This window comes from Tachyglossus aculeatus, chromosome 25 (assembly GCF_015852505.1).
Source record: "Tachyglossus aculeatus isolate mTacAcu1 chromosome 25, mTacAcu1.pri, whole genome shotgun sequence".
NCBI lineage: Eukaryota > Metazoa > Chordata > Mammalia > Monotremata > Tachyglossidae > Tachyglossus > Tachyglossus aculeatus.
Window position 1 is genome coordinate 5,923,065 of NC_052090.1, and position 13,575 is coordinate 5,936,639.

Below are 13,575 nucleotides of genomic sequence, written 5' to 3' on the forward strand. Positions count from 1 at the left end.
AAGATTGCTGATTGGTGGAAGGGTGAGATTTACTCATCCACTGCTTAGCACAGTGTTTGGGCCCAATGTTAAAGCTTAATAAATATCCCAAACGCTAAGTATCTCTGCAGCTGGAGAGGTTTCATTTATTTAGATTAAAGGATGGCAATAAGCAAGCTTCTCCTCTAGATTGTAAACTCCTCTAGGGCAGGGAATATATCTACAAACTCTGTTGTACAGTGAACCACTGCATTCTACTCTCCAAGCGCTTAGTACAGTACTTGGCTCACAGTAAGGACTCAGTAAATACCACTGAATGATGGTGGTAAGGGGACACAATAAAAAATCTTCCTCTGGAGTCATATATAACGCTGGAGGAATTTGCTCCTCCAAATAGATGCCTATTAGTACTGGAAAACCTGTCCACTCGGACAACTTTCTGATGCTTTTCTTTGAGTTCAGAATTTTTGCTTCAGTTTTAAGTTTTGGGTAAAAAACCAGCCATTTCGAGACGAGTACTATCAAACATGACTTCAGTTCTCCACAGATTTTTCACAGGTTACAGTTAGTTCAAAGACTAACAATCGTTGCTGCTTTGGCAAAGAAATGAAGTGGCAAAGAGTAAATTCTGAATTCAACCAATTCAGGGGCAGGTTTTTGATCCTCCATCGGTCATCATCATCATCATCAATCGTATTTATTGAGCGCTTACTGTGTGCAGAGCACTGTACTAAGCGCTTGGGAAGTACAAGTTGGCAACATATAGAGACAGTCCCTACCCAACAGTGGGCTCACAGTCTAAAAGGTCAAGTCCTTTTCTTCTCTTCTGAGCTCTCCCTGTTACTAACTTTAAGCTATTTCGCTGGTCATTAATTCCCCCATTGGTGGGTAGGCATGGGAAAGAAAAGAACAGAAAATGAATCAATTTTGCAGTAAATCCATAGAATGACATAATATAATAATTTCACGAGTCATATTATCCAATCCCACTTCCCTTACAGCCTCTACAGCAGTTTAAAATATTGACCTGTTCATCTCTTCTAATGACGTTTCAATGGGCTCTTGTCCTAGGTATGCAGTTGGTCTTCAATGTGACCTTGGTTAAATTCCTACTGTCTTTGGACCTCAGTTTCCTATCTGCCTCTCTTACTCTCACACAAATGTGAGGAAAAAAGGAAATCAAAGATGGGAAAGCACTTGGAGAAATACAGTCTACAAATTCAAGGTATCAGTACCCATGTTATCATTACTTTTTTAAATTTGTCATTACTTTTTATTGAGCAATCTTACCTTTGAGAAGTTCCTGTCAACAATAGGAAATTACTGGAATTTGGGAATGAGTATATATGAAAAGTATGTATATATATATGTATATATACTATACATACTATATATATAGTATATATATATATATTGCTTATATATGTATATATAAGCAATGTTGTTACTAAATCCCATCTCATCTCCTCCAGGAAGCCTTCCCTGACTAACCTCTCATCTCCTCATCCCATTTTACCTTCTAGACTGTGAGCCCACTGTTGGGTAGGGACTGTCTCTATATGTTGCCAATTTGTACTTCCCAAGCACTTAGTACAGTGCTCTGCACACAGTAAGCTCTCAATAAATACAATTGATTGATTGATTTTACCTCCCTATTGAATCACCCATTCACTTGAGTCAACAGACCCTTAAGACTCAAGACTTAAGACTCACCTCACCCCAAATCCTACTGTTCTTATGTTCATCTCCTTATATTTGGTTGTTTCTTCTACCTCTAATTTTATTTTAATAAAGTGCTCTTCATACAGTAAACCCTCAATACATATCACTGATTGATCGATTGATTGATAGATTGGGTCAGACAAATGATCCATCCAGAGCAATATAATAATAATATTAATAATATTTCTGGTATTTGTTAAGTGCTTGCCAGCAGTGTTCTAAGTTCTGGGGTAGATACAAGCAAATCGACTTGGACACAGTCCCTGTCCCACGTGGGGCTCACAGTCTTAATCCCCAATTTCCAGATGAGGGAAATGAGGCACAGAGAAGTGAAGTGACTTGTCCAGAGTCACACAGGGAACAAGTGGCGGAGCCAGAATTAAACCCCCCCAACCTTCTGTGCTCTATCCACTATGCCATGCTGCTACCCATGGGTCCTGATATTGGGTCCTAATATCACGCATTGCCCTCACTGATAGCCTTTAAATTCAGGGGTAATTTGCATTTGGTTTGCAAGTAAGGTTCATTCATTCATTCAATCATATTTATTGAGCGCTTACTGTGTGCAGAGCACTGTATTAAGCACTTGGGAAGTACAAGTTGGCAACATATAGAGAGGGTCCCTACCCGACAACAGGCTCACAGTCTAGAAGGGGGAGACAGACAACAAAACAAAATGTGGACAGGTGTCAAAGTCGTCAGAACAAATAGAATTAAAGCTAAATGCAGATCATTAACAAAATAAATAGAATAGTAAATATGTGCAAGTAAAATAAATAGAGAAATAAATCTGTACAAACATATATACAGGTGTTGTGGGGAGGGGAAGGAGTTAGGGCGGGGGGGGGATGGGGAGGAGGAGAGGAAAAAGGGGGCTCGGTCTGGAAAGGCCTCTTGGAGGAGGTGAGCTCTCAGTAGGGCTTTGAAGGGAGGAAGAGAGCTAGTTTGGCAGATGTGTGGAGGGAGGGAATTCCAGGGCAGGGGGAGGATGTGGGCCGGGGGTCGACGGCGGGACGGGCGAGAACGAAGTACAGTGAGGAGGTTAGTGGCAGAGGAGTGGAGGGTGCGGGCTGGGCTGGAGAAGGAGAGAAGGGAGGTGAGGTAGGAGGGGGTGAGATGATGGAGAGTCTTGAAGCCGAGAGTGAGGAGTTTTTGCTTGATGCGTAGGTTGACTGGCAGCCACTGGAGATTTTTGAGGAGGGGAGTAACATGCCCAGAGCGTTTCTGCACAAAGATGATCCGGGCAGCAGCATGAAGTGGGGAGAGACAGGAGGATGGGAGATTAGAGAGGAAGCTGATGCAGTAATCCATTTGGGATAGGATGAGAGGTTGACAGTAACAGGCCTCTTGTGATTTTTCTTTGTATGGTGTATGCCTTACATCAGCTGAATTAAACAATCCTTTTGGTCTTATAGAAGGAAAGTCAGTTTTGTTTAATTCTTTGTTCAGACGGTGAGAACAGAGACAGGCTAAGTGGTGTCAGAGTGGGTTCTCAAGTTAACTGGAATCCAAAAGGCAAATGAACATCAATGGCTTGGAACACCCTCCCCTCTCCCCCAAATCCACAGGATCTCCTAAAATTTGACCTCCTCTACTTATCCCGTCACCTAGTTAAAGTCCTAGAGTGGCTTAGTGGCAAGAGCCTGGGTTTAGGAGTCAGAGGTCGTGGGTTCTAATCCTGGCTCCATCACCTAGCAGCTGTGTGACTTTGAGCAAGTCACTTAACTTCTCAGTTCCCTCATCTGAAAAATGGGGATTAAGACTGTGAGCTGCATGTGGGACAGCCTCATTGCCTTGTATCTCCCCCAGTGCTTAGAACAATGCTTGGCACATCGTAAGCACTCGACAAATATCATTATTATTGTTATTAGTTGTGTCAACAATAGCCATTCTTAAGACTTATACATTTTACACCTCTTCTCAGTATTTATGCACATACATAGATTTATTTATAAATTTAATTATTTATTTCATTATAGGAAAACAGCATGGCCTAGTGAAAACACTTAACAGATACCATTGTTATAATTCTTATTGTTATTAGAGGAGCAGGGAAGGAGGTGAGAGCCTATCATCGAAAATGGAATAAGCCACCACTCTTTCAATGGCTGTAGTTCTCAAGTGGTTCTTGGGAGGAAATAACAGGGTGGAGAGAGAGCGAGAGAGAGAGATATGATTTTAAAAAGGCTTTGTGGTTGGGGAGAGCTGTGGTCTGGGATATGAAGGGAAAGGCAGTTCCAGGAGGAAGGAAGGGCGAGGATTTGGTGGCCAAAGACCACATACCGAGGCATGGTGAATACATTAGCTTGAGAGGAAAGAAGAGGGTAGGTGGGAAATATGCCGATGAACTCCATTGTATTGCACTCTCCTAAGAGCTTAGTGCAGTGCTCTGCAGACAGGAGGTGTTCAAAAAATGTCACTGATTGACTGATAAATAGGAGGGAGAGAGCCAGTGGTCTGGAGTTTCTGCTTGATGTGGAGATCCTTGGGCCTGGAACTCTGACATTCTACAACTTTCCCCACCTTCAAATAATAATAATAATAATGATGGCATTTATTAAGTGCTTACTATATGCAAAGCACTGGGGAGGTTACAAGGTGATCAGGTTGTCCCCCGGGGGGCTCACAGTCTTAAACCCCATTTTACAGATGAGGTCCCTGAGGCACAGAGAAGTGAAGTGACTTGCCCAAAGTCACACAGCTGAGAAGTGGTGGAGCTGGGATTTGAACCCACGACCTCCGACTCCAAAGCCCGTGCTCTTTCCACTGAGCCACGCTGCTTCTCTAGCCCCGCTGCTTCTCTTCAAAGCCTTTCTAAATTCAAATCTCCTCCCTGACTTGCTTGTATCCACCCCAGCGCTTAGTACAGTGCCTGGCCCATAGTAATATCACAATTATTATTATTATTAGTTCCCTTCTGGCCCTCCCCTGTGTGTCAACTCTGCACTTGACTGTGTATCTCTTTAAAGCACTTGGATAGTCATTCCAGCCTCCAACCAATTTTTAAAATATCTTTTTATATTTTGCTATTTCCTCTATCCGTCATTTATTTTAATGTTTGTCTCCCCCTGTAGCCTGAAAGCTCCCGGTGGACAGGAACCTTGTCTTCCAACTCTGTTGTATTGTATTCATTCAGTCATATTTATTGAGCGCTTACTGTGTGCAGAGCACTGTACTAAGCGCTTGGGAAGTACAAGTTGGCAACATATAGAGACGGTCCCTACCCAACAGTGGGCTCACAGTCTAAAAGGGGGGAGACAGACAACAAAACAAAACATGTGGACGGGTGTCAAGTCGTCAGAACAAATAGAATTAAAGCTAGATGCACATCATTAACAAAATAAATAGAATAATAAATATGTACAAGTAAAATAAATAGAGAAATAAATAAATAGAGAAATAAATAAATAGAGAAATAAATAGAGAAATAAACATATATACAGGTGCTGTGGGGAGGGGAAGGAGGTAGGGCGGGGGGGATGGAGAGGAGGAGAGGGAAAAGGGGGCTCAATCTGGGAAGGCCTCTTGGAGGAGGTGAGCTCTCAGTAGGACTTTGAAGGGAGGAAGAGAGCTAGCTTGGCGGATGTGCGGAGAGAAGGCATTCCTGGCCAGGGGGAGGAATTGTATGTATTGTATGTATTCTATGCTCCCAAGCACTTAGTACAGTGCTCTGCACATAAGTGAGTACTCAATAAATACCACTGATTGACTGTGGAGATGAACGGGTAGCCATTATCAGCCAGTCAGTCATATTTATCCAGTGCTTACCGTGTGCAGAACACTGTACTAAGTCCTTGGTAGAGTACGCTAAAGCAATATAACAGATACAATCCATTTTCAACGAATTTGGAGACGCGCAGCACGGCATGGCGGCACTGAAATTCCTCAAATTGTCATTTCAGAGCCTTAACACCCCTCTAATGGCAATAACTGAGACTTTAAACTCGTTTCAGTAATTCTTTCATGGGCTGAGTGCTCAATAAATCCTGCTCTTAATGAACACGCAAATGTTTATGATCTCTGTGATTATATCATCATACATAATTCTGGTAAAGATCTTTGTATATCATCTAACCAACTCTCGATTATCCCCAGTAAATGGCCAGAGGGAGAATAAATTAAATCTAAAGAAGATCCAGGTTGAAATGTAAGTGAAAAAGGAAGTGGTTTGGTTGTGTATTATTTTGACTGAGAAATAAGGAAGTGGATGGTTCTTCCGTAGCCAATGGTTTTACCCGCAGATTTAGCCCTTGGCTTCAAGTCTCTGAAAATAAGTAAGATTATAACAAATTTGAGGCGGCTTCTCTTGTAGCCACGCAGAGAGGAATAATAATAATTGTGGTATTTATTAAGTGCTTACTATCTACTATTTATTCATTCAATTGTATTTATTGAGTGCTTACTGTGTGCAGAGCACTGTACTAAGCACTTGGGAAGTACAAGTTGGCAACATATAGAGACAGTCCCTACCCAACAGTGGGCTCACAGTCTAGAGCTAGGCACTGTAGTAAGCGCTGGGGTGTATACAAGCAAACTGTGTTGGACACAGTCCCCGTCACAGATGGGGCTCAAACTCTCAATCCCTATTTTACAGGTGAGGTCACTGAAGCACAGAGAAGTGAATTAATTTACCCAAGGTCACAAAGCAGACAAGTGGCGGAGCCAGTATTAGAACCCGAGACCTTCTGATTCCCAGGCCGGTGCTCTATCCATTAGGCGATGATGCTTCTCTAAGTTTCCCTCGGGGAGAGAGGACTTCTTCTCAGATTCATCTTTCCAGGGGAATGGGATGTAAGATTGATTTTTTATGAGACCAAATCTCCGGCACAAGCATTGGCTACTCCACTATTGGGGTTCAGGCTGAGGCTGCCTTGTCGTGGGTAAACCCGGGAATTTAAATCCCCCTCAAGAACCCTCTCTTGTCTGTAAATTCCTTGAGGGCAGTTGGTACATCTACCAAGTCTATTAATAATAATGATAATAATAATAATAATAATAATAATAATGGCATTTATTAAGCACTTACTATGTGGAAAGCACTGTTCTAAACTCTGAATTTTCCCGTGTGGTTAGTAATAACAATAAATAATAATAATAGCATTTATTAAGCGCTTACTATGTACAAAGCACTGTTCTAAGCGCTGGGAAGGTTACAAGGTGATCAGGTTGTCCCACGGGGGGCTCACAGTCTTCATCCCCATTTTCCAGATGAGGTAACTGAGGCCCAGAGAAGTTGAGTTGCCCAAAGTCACACAGCTGGAAATTGGTGGAGCCGGGATTTGAACCCATGACCTCTGACTCCAAAGCCTGGGCTCTTTCCACTGAGCCACGCTGCTTCTCTAAAGTACAGTGTTCTGCACTTACTAGCTCTCAATAAATACAAATCGTTGATTGACTCTCTGTCCGGTGGCTACAATGCGCTTAAATAATGTAGGCCTAACCCTTTCCAAAATCCCTGGAGCATCCGTCCCATCCCACTTTCACTTTCCATCATTTTGGGGTCATTACTTACAAATTCCCTGTGCAAAGCCACATGCATAAGAAAACAAGATTTTGAGCAATTATAAAAAACTACCAGGAGACATCTTCCCACCGTTGGGTAGGGACCGTCTCTATATGTTGCCAACTTGTACTTCCCAAGTGCTTAGTACAGTACTCTGCACACAGTAAGCGCTCAATAAATACGATTGAATGAATGAATCTTAGCATTCAAAATTTTACATTTTCTGGAACCCTCCCCCCCGCCCCGAATTTTTAATGTTTAACTAAAAATTCAGAAATGAAGGAAAAAGTTGAACAAGCAGGAGAAAAATGCTACATCTTGCAACCAGGTACAAGATTGGATTATTTCCTGCTAGTGTTTCTGGAGCAATAAAATGCTCAATTTTAAAGAAAAATGCATGTCCCTGCCATGAAACTTAAATGTCAGAGGAAAAACACCATCATGAAAATATAGCCTGTAAAGCAGAGTCATTTCATAGCCATTCATCAAATTCTATTTTTTCTTCACAAGAAAAAAAATTCCCATTTTTTCCAATACAACACCAATTCTTCTTAGTACTAGGTTCCTGAGGCACAAGACATTTGTCCTGAATTATTTACTAAACTTCCACTGCAGTCTTTCCATTTTCATGCTTCCCGTGGTGAGAACCAGACTCTCGAATCAACATCCTAAAATATCCCCCAGGTATTGGAAACAGATGACTAGCAACAGATTTTCTCAAATAATAGGATATCGCTTACCCACAAGGAAGTCAGAAATGGCCAGACTAAGGAAAAAATAATTACTTCGATGTCTAAGTTCTTTATCCACCGTGAAACCAATAATAACTGAGGTGTTTCAAATCACCCTGACCAGAGCTAGTAAAATCCTAAGAAATCCTAAGATAACTGATGTTCCAATTGAAAACTGTATATTCTTGTCAGGTGAAGTACTGTTATTCCACGTAGTGGAGTCCCTCACAACCTGTGATTCATTTGTGACAAAATCAATTGTGAATTGTTTAGGGTTCACGGACTGCTTAAGACTAAAATAGCTTTCGGCAAGAGTCGTGTACTTCAGGTCTCTTAATAATAACATGGCTTCCTGCAAGAACAGATGCGTGATACATTTTCCCTATAGCTGAAGTCGAACGATGCTCCAGTAAGCGGGATGTGAGCGTTTTGGTTTCCTCCTCTGTGAACTTGAGATGATAACACCTGATCTTTTTACCTCACGAACCTGATGGGAGGATAGATGAAGACATGACCAAAGTGGAAGGCTTTGGAAAACAAATGTACCACAGCCCGTGAATACTAAGGGCAGTTGCCATTTCCAGAAAGCAATCAAGATGGTCTCTATTCATTCATTCATTCAATCGTATTTATTGAGCGCTTACTGTACTAAGCACTTGGGAAGTACAAGTTGGCAACATATAGTGGATATAGGGAGACAGAAGGACCTGAGTTCTAATCCTGGCTCTACCATTTGTCTGCTACGTGACCTTGGACAAGTCACTTCACTTCTCTGGGCCTCCGTTACCTCATCTGTAAAATGCAGTTGAAGACTGTGAGCCCCATTTTGCACATAGTAAGCGCTTAATAAATGCCATTATTATTATTATTATTTATTATTATTATTATTATTATTATTATTATTATTATTATTATTATGTGGGATGTGGACTGGGTTTAACCTGATTAGCTTGTATCTACCCCAGTGCTTAGTGCAGTGCCTGGCACATAGCAAGCATTTAACAAATACCATAAAAAAATCAACAAAAAAGATACCAGAGAAATATCCACGCTGAGAAATGCAGCCAATTCCCTCCTTTTCCTTTTGTATGTGGGCTGATACAAAATCAGAAAATTAAGAAAATGAAATAGTCCTAGAATATCTTCTCCCTCTAAGCCTTTGTAGTGGGAAATGTTCTTGGGCTGAGTATATTCTCCCCATCTATGCACACACAAACACACACACACACACAAACACAAACTTCTCCCCCTCACCCCCCGCCACAAACACACGCCACACACGTGGACACAAACACACATCAATTCTAGCTTTGACCATCAACAACCCCCAATCTGTCTCTCCACTTGTAATAATCAGCTTCCCCGTCTTCTTGTCTCTGTGCCTTTGTCTTTTTTTTTAAATTGTACGAAGCGCTTACTATGTGCCAGGCACTGTTCTGGGGTAGATAGAAGGTAATCAGGTTGGACCCAGTCCCTGTCCCAGTTGGGGCTCACGGTCTTAATCCCTATTTTAAGGATGCGGTAACTGAGGCACAGAGAAGTTAACTAGCTTACAAAAAGTCACACAGCAGACGAGTGGCGGAATCTGGATTTGAACCCACATCCTTCTGACTCCATCCATTAGGCTATGCTGCTTCTCTAATTCTTTCTTTCTGTAAGTCGAAGCTATCTCTCCATTATCTTTCTCGGGGGGCGGGGGGGGGATGTCTCTGCTTATCTGTTTCTCTTTCAGACTCTCTCTGTATCTCTGGCTCTTTCTTTTCTCTCGGTCTCTTTGTCTCTCTCCTCCGCAGTCCTTTCCCCTCTCCCTCTCTACCTGTCTCTTTCTGACTAATAATTGTGGCATTTATTAAGCTCTTACTATGTATCAAGCACTGTACTAAGTGTTACTGCAAATGAAAAAGATAAGTAGGTACAGCATGGAGCTCAAAGCCTACTACTTAGTCGGAAAAACAGGCATTGAAGAACAGGTAACTCCATTTTGCCAGTGAGGGAACTGAGGGACAGAGAAGTTGAGTGTCTCGTCCAAGGTCAGTTGGAGGAGCTGGGATTAGAACCCAGGTGCTCGGACTCCCGGGCCTGGGTTATTTTCCCTTGGTCATTCTGGTTCTGTGTTCCTATCTGTCTCTGTGTTTTGCTTTCTCTCTGTGTGTCTCTGTCTCTCTGTCTATATGCCTCTTTCTCTGCGTAAGTCTCCTCTTTGTCTCTTTGTCTTCCTGATTCTCCTTTCTCTGAGTCTGTCACTGTCCCTCTTTCTGTATGTATCTATATGTGTGTGTGTATACTTCTGTTTCTCTCTCTCCTCCGTTCTTCTCATATTCCCCATTGTCACTGAGCATATCTAACTGGGTATCCTGCCACCATTTTAGATTAGTGACAATGAAAACAGAACTCAGTAAGTCAGTCGTATTTATTGACCTCTTAATGTGTTCAGAGCGCGGTACTAAGTGCTTGGGAGAGTACAGTATAACGATATAACCGATACATTCCCTGCCCACAGCCAGCTTACAGTCTAGAAGGGGAGACAGACTTTAATATAAAAAAATAAATTATAGATAACGTAAGTGCTGAGGGCTGGGAGGGGGGGATGAGTAAAGGGGATAAGTCAGGGTGATGCAGAAGGGAGTGAAGAAAAGGAAAAGAGGGCTTAGTCAGGGAAGGCTTCTTGGAGGAGATGTGCCCCTTTGAAGAGGGGAGAGTAATTGTTTGTTGGATATGAAGAGGGAGGGCATTTCAGGCCAGAGGCAGGATGTGAGGGAGAACTCCTGCTTCAATCTAAAACCTTCCCCAGTCCCTTGCCATGGACACCTCCGAACTCTACCCATTCTGCACTGGAATCATGGAGACTTTCCATCCCAGGTCCGCACTTTATCAGTGGGAAATCATTTGCCCCGGACCTGGATCTCTCATCCCTGGGACACCAAAACTTCCTTCTCCTCAGGGAAAACCATGAATCTTTGCTCACTTCCCAGACCTTGCCCACTGAAGGTAAAATACTCTTTCAAGTCCTCTGGCCCAGGCATATTAGGGGCAGGGACTGAGTCTAACTTAATTTGCTTGTCTCTTCCTCAGTGCTAGCAACAGTCCTTGGCACATAGTAAGAGCTTAACAAGTATCATCATTTTTATTATTATTGCATCACTCAATTCCAAAACGCTCTCTAGGAGGGAGTCAAACAGCCTTCAGTTCAGAGCCTACAGTATCCAACAGCTGGACTCATCCTATCTATTTCCTAATTGCTTATCACTGCATTCCAACCAAATCTGCCTTTTTTCGCTTTTTAAAAAATGGTACTGATTAAGCGCTTACTATGTGCCAGGCATTGTAATAATAATAATTCATAATCATGGTATTTGTTAAGCACTTATTATGTGCCAGGAACTGTACTAAGCGCTGGGGTAGATACAAGGTCGAACACAATCCATGTCCCACATGGGGCTCACTGCATCAACCCTCATTCTATAGATGAGGTAACTGAGGCATAGAGAAGGTAAGTGACATGCCCAAGGTCACACAGCAGACAAGAAGCGCATACTACATGCTCAATAAATGCCATTGGTTGAAGAGGTGGATTGGAAGAGCAATGTACTAAGTGCTTGATTGTATTTATTGAGTGCTTCCTCTTTACAGAGCTCTGTACTAATTTCTTGGGAGAGCGCAATATAATAGAGTTGGTAGCCAGGATCCCTACCCTTGAGGAGCTTCCAATCTAAAGTAGGAGACAGATATTAAAATAAATTACAGATAAGAGAAGAAGCAAAATGTAAGGAAGAGTACTAGCACTCAGTACATTTGTTCATTCAATCGTATTTATTGAATATTTACTGTGTGTAAAGTACTGTACTATTTGGGAGAGTACATTTATAATGATAAACAGACACATTCCCTGCCCACAACGAGCTTATGGTCTAGTCGGTGCTCAACAAATGCTACTGACTGATGACCCCAGCCCATTTTCCAATCAACCAGCATCTCCTGCGGCCCACCTCTATCTTTTCTCATGATCACTGAATTTGTGCACGTGTTTAAGTAGATCTTGATTCTCCGACACGCCCTCGCTTCAGTGTTGCCTGAAAGAGCAGCATGGCTTAGTGAAAAGAGCATGGGTTTGGGAGCCAGAGGTCGTGGGTTCTAATCCCGGCTCCTCCACTTTTCAGCTGTGTGACTTTGGGTAAGTCACTTAACTTCTCTGGGCCTCAGTTACCTCATCCGTAAAATGGGGAGTAAAACTGTGAGCCCTATGTGGGGCAACCTGGTAACCTTGTATCTATCCCAGCACTTAGAACAGTGCTTGGCACATAGTAAGTGCTTAACAAATACCACCATTATTATGCACCTGGATCAGTACTCTTCAAGGACTGGGATATCCACCTCACTTCTAACACTTTCGCAAGCATCCTTATGTTTTCCCATGTCCTGATCAGTAATTCATTTTAATACCCGGGACTCACAGTCTTAATCCCTATTTTACAGATGAGATACCTGAGGTACTGAGAAATTGGGACTTGCCCAAGGCCACACGGCAGATGAATGGCAGAGACGAGATTAGAACCCAGGTCCTTTTGACTCTCAGGCCTGTGCTGTAGAAACTAGGCCACGCTGCTTCTCTTCACTCCACGTAAGACCCCCAATCCCTGCATGACTTCATATACTGTTTTTCCTTACAAGTTGTATTTGCACCTATGTGCTCGAATCTAGAGAGGATTGACCGTTTGGGCTCGAAGATGATGCTAGTGATGTTGAGCTTTCATCACCGCGTAAGAGTGGCTTTGCTGACAAAAATAAAACCATCTCTCCAGGCTTCCTCCCACCTCCCCAGTGGATAGAGCACGGGTCGCCAAGTTAGAAGGTCATGCATTCTGCTCAGCGGGAAGAGCCGGGCTTGGGAGTCAGAGGTCATGGGTTCGAATTCCAGCTCTGCCACATGTCTGCTGTGTGACCTTGGGCAAGTCACATAACTTCTCTGAGCCTCAGTTACCTCCTCTGTAAAATGGGGATTAAGATTGTGAGCCCCACATGGGACAACCTGATCACCTTTTATCTCCCTCAGCGCTTAGAACAGTGCTTTGCACATAATAAGCGCTTAACAAATGCCATCATCATCATTATTATTATTATTCTAAACTCGGCTCTGCCACCTGTCTGCTGTGTGGCCTTGAAACCTTGAATTTTCTGCCATTAGACCCTTGAGCTCTAGAAGTTTTTAACGGTCTTGACGGTTTTTAATGGTTTCTCTCTGGCTGTCTCTCTCCGAACCTTCCCCTTCGATTGTCAGCCACATCCTTTCCTCTCATTGTTTGTCATCTTCCAGTGCTCAGTTCAAGGCAGAAACACCCTAAACAAATGCTCTGGTCAATAAACCCCAAGCTTATCTTCATTGAACACTCGGTGACACAGCACAGGTGAAATGAAGAAATAGAGACCGCTAGAAGGAGGAAGAGGTCGGCCTGCATTGTGGTCACTGGCTTGACTGGGTGTTTGGTGTTGCTATTTACAATGTTGCGTTCATTAAACTGCCCAGATCTTTCAAAGAACAAATGTGTGAGCTCCCGCAATGGGAAGCTTTGCAATTCCACCATGGGAAAGGGCCTGTGGGTCTTAAGGATCAGATCTCATTATTAGAGAAGCAGCATGGTTTAG

At 42.8% G+C, this 13,575-nt stretch overlaps 1 protein-coding gene across 1 annotated transcript in view; it reads left to right on the forward strand.

The window, feature by feature from the left end:
* Positions 1-5,926: 5,926 nt before the first annotated feature.
* LOC119945397 (histamine H4 receptor-like) overlaps positions 5,927-13,575 on the forward strand; it is a 33,241-nt gene continuing 25,592 nt past the window's right edge. Inside the window, exons 1-2 of the mRNA XM_038766446.1 lie at positions 5,927-5,975; positions 7,479-7,532. Coding sequence (XP_038622374.1) covers positions 5,927-5,975; positions 7,479-7,532 — 103 coding nt within the window. The remainder of the gene's footprint in view (positions 5,976-7,478; positions 7,533-13,575) is intronic.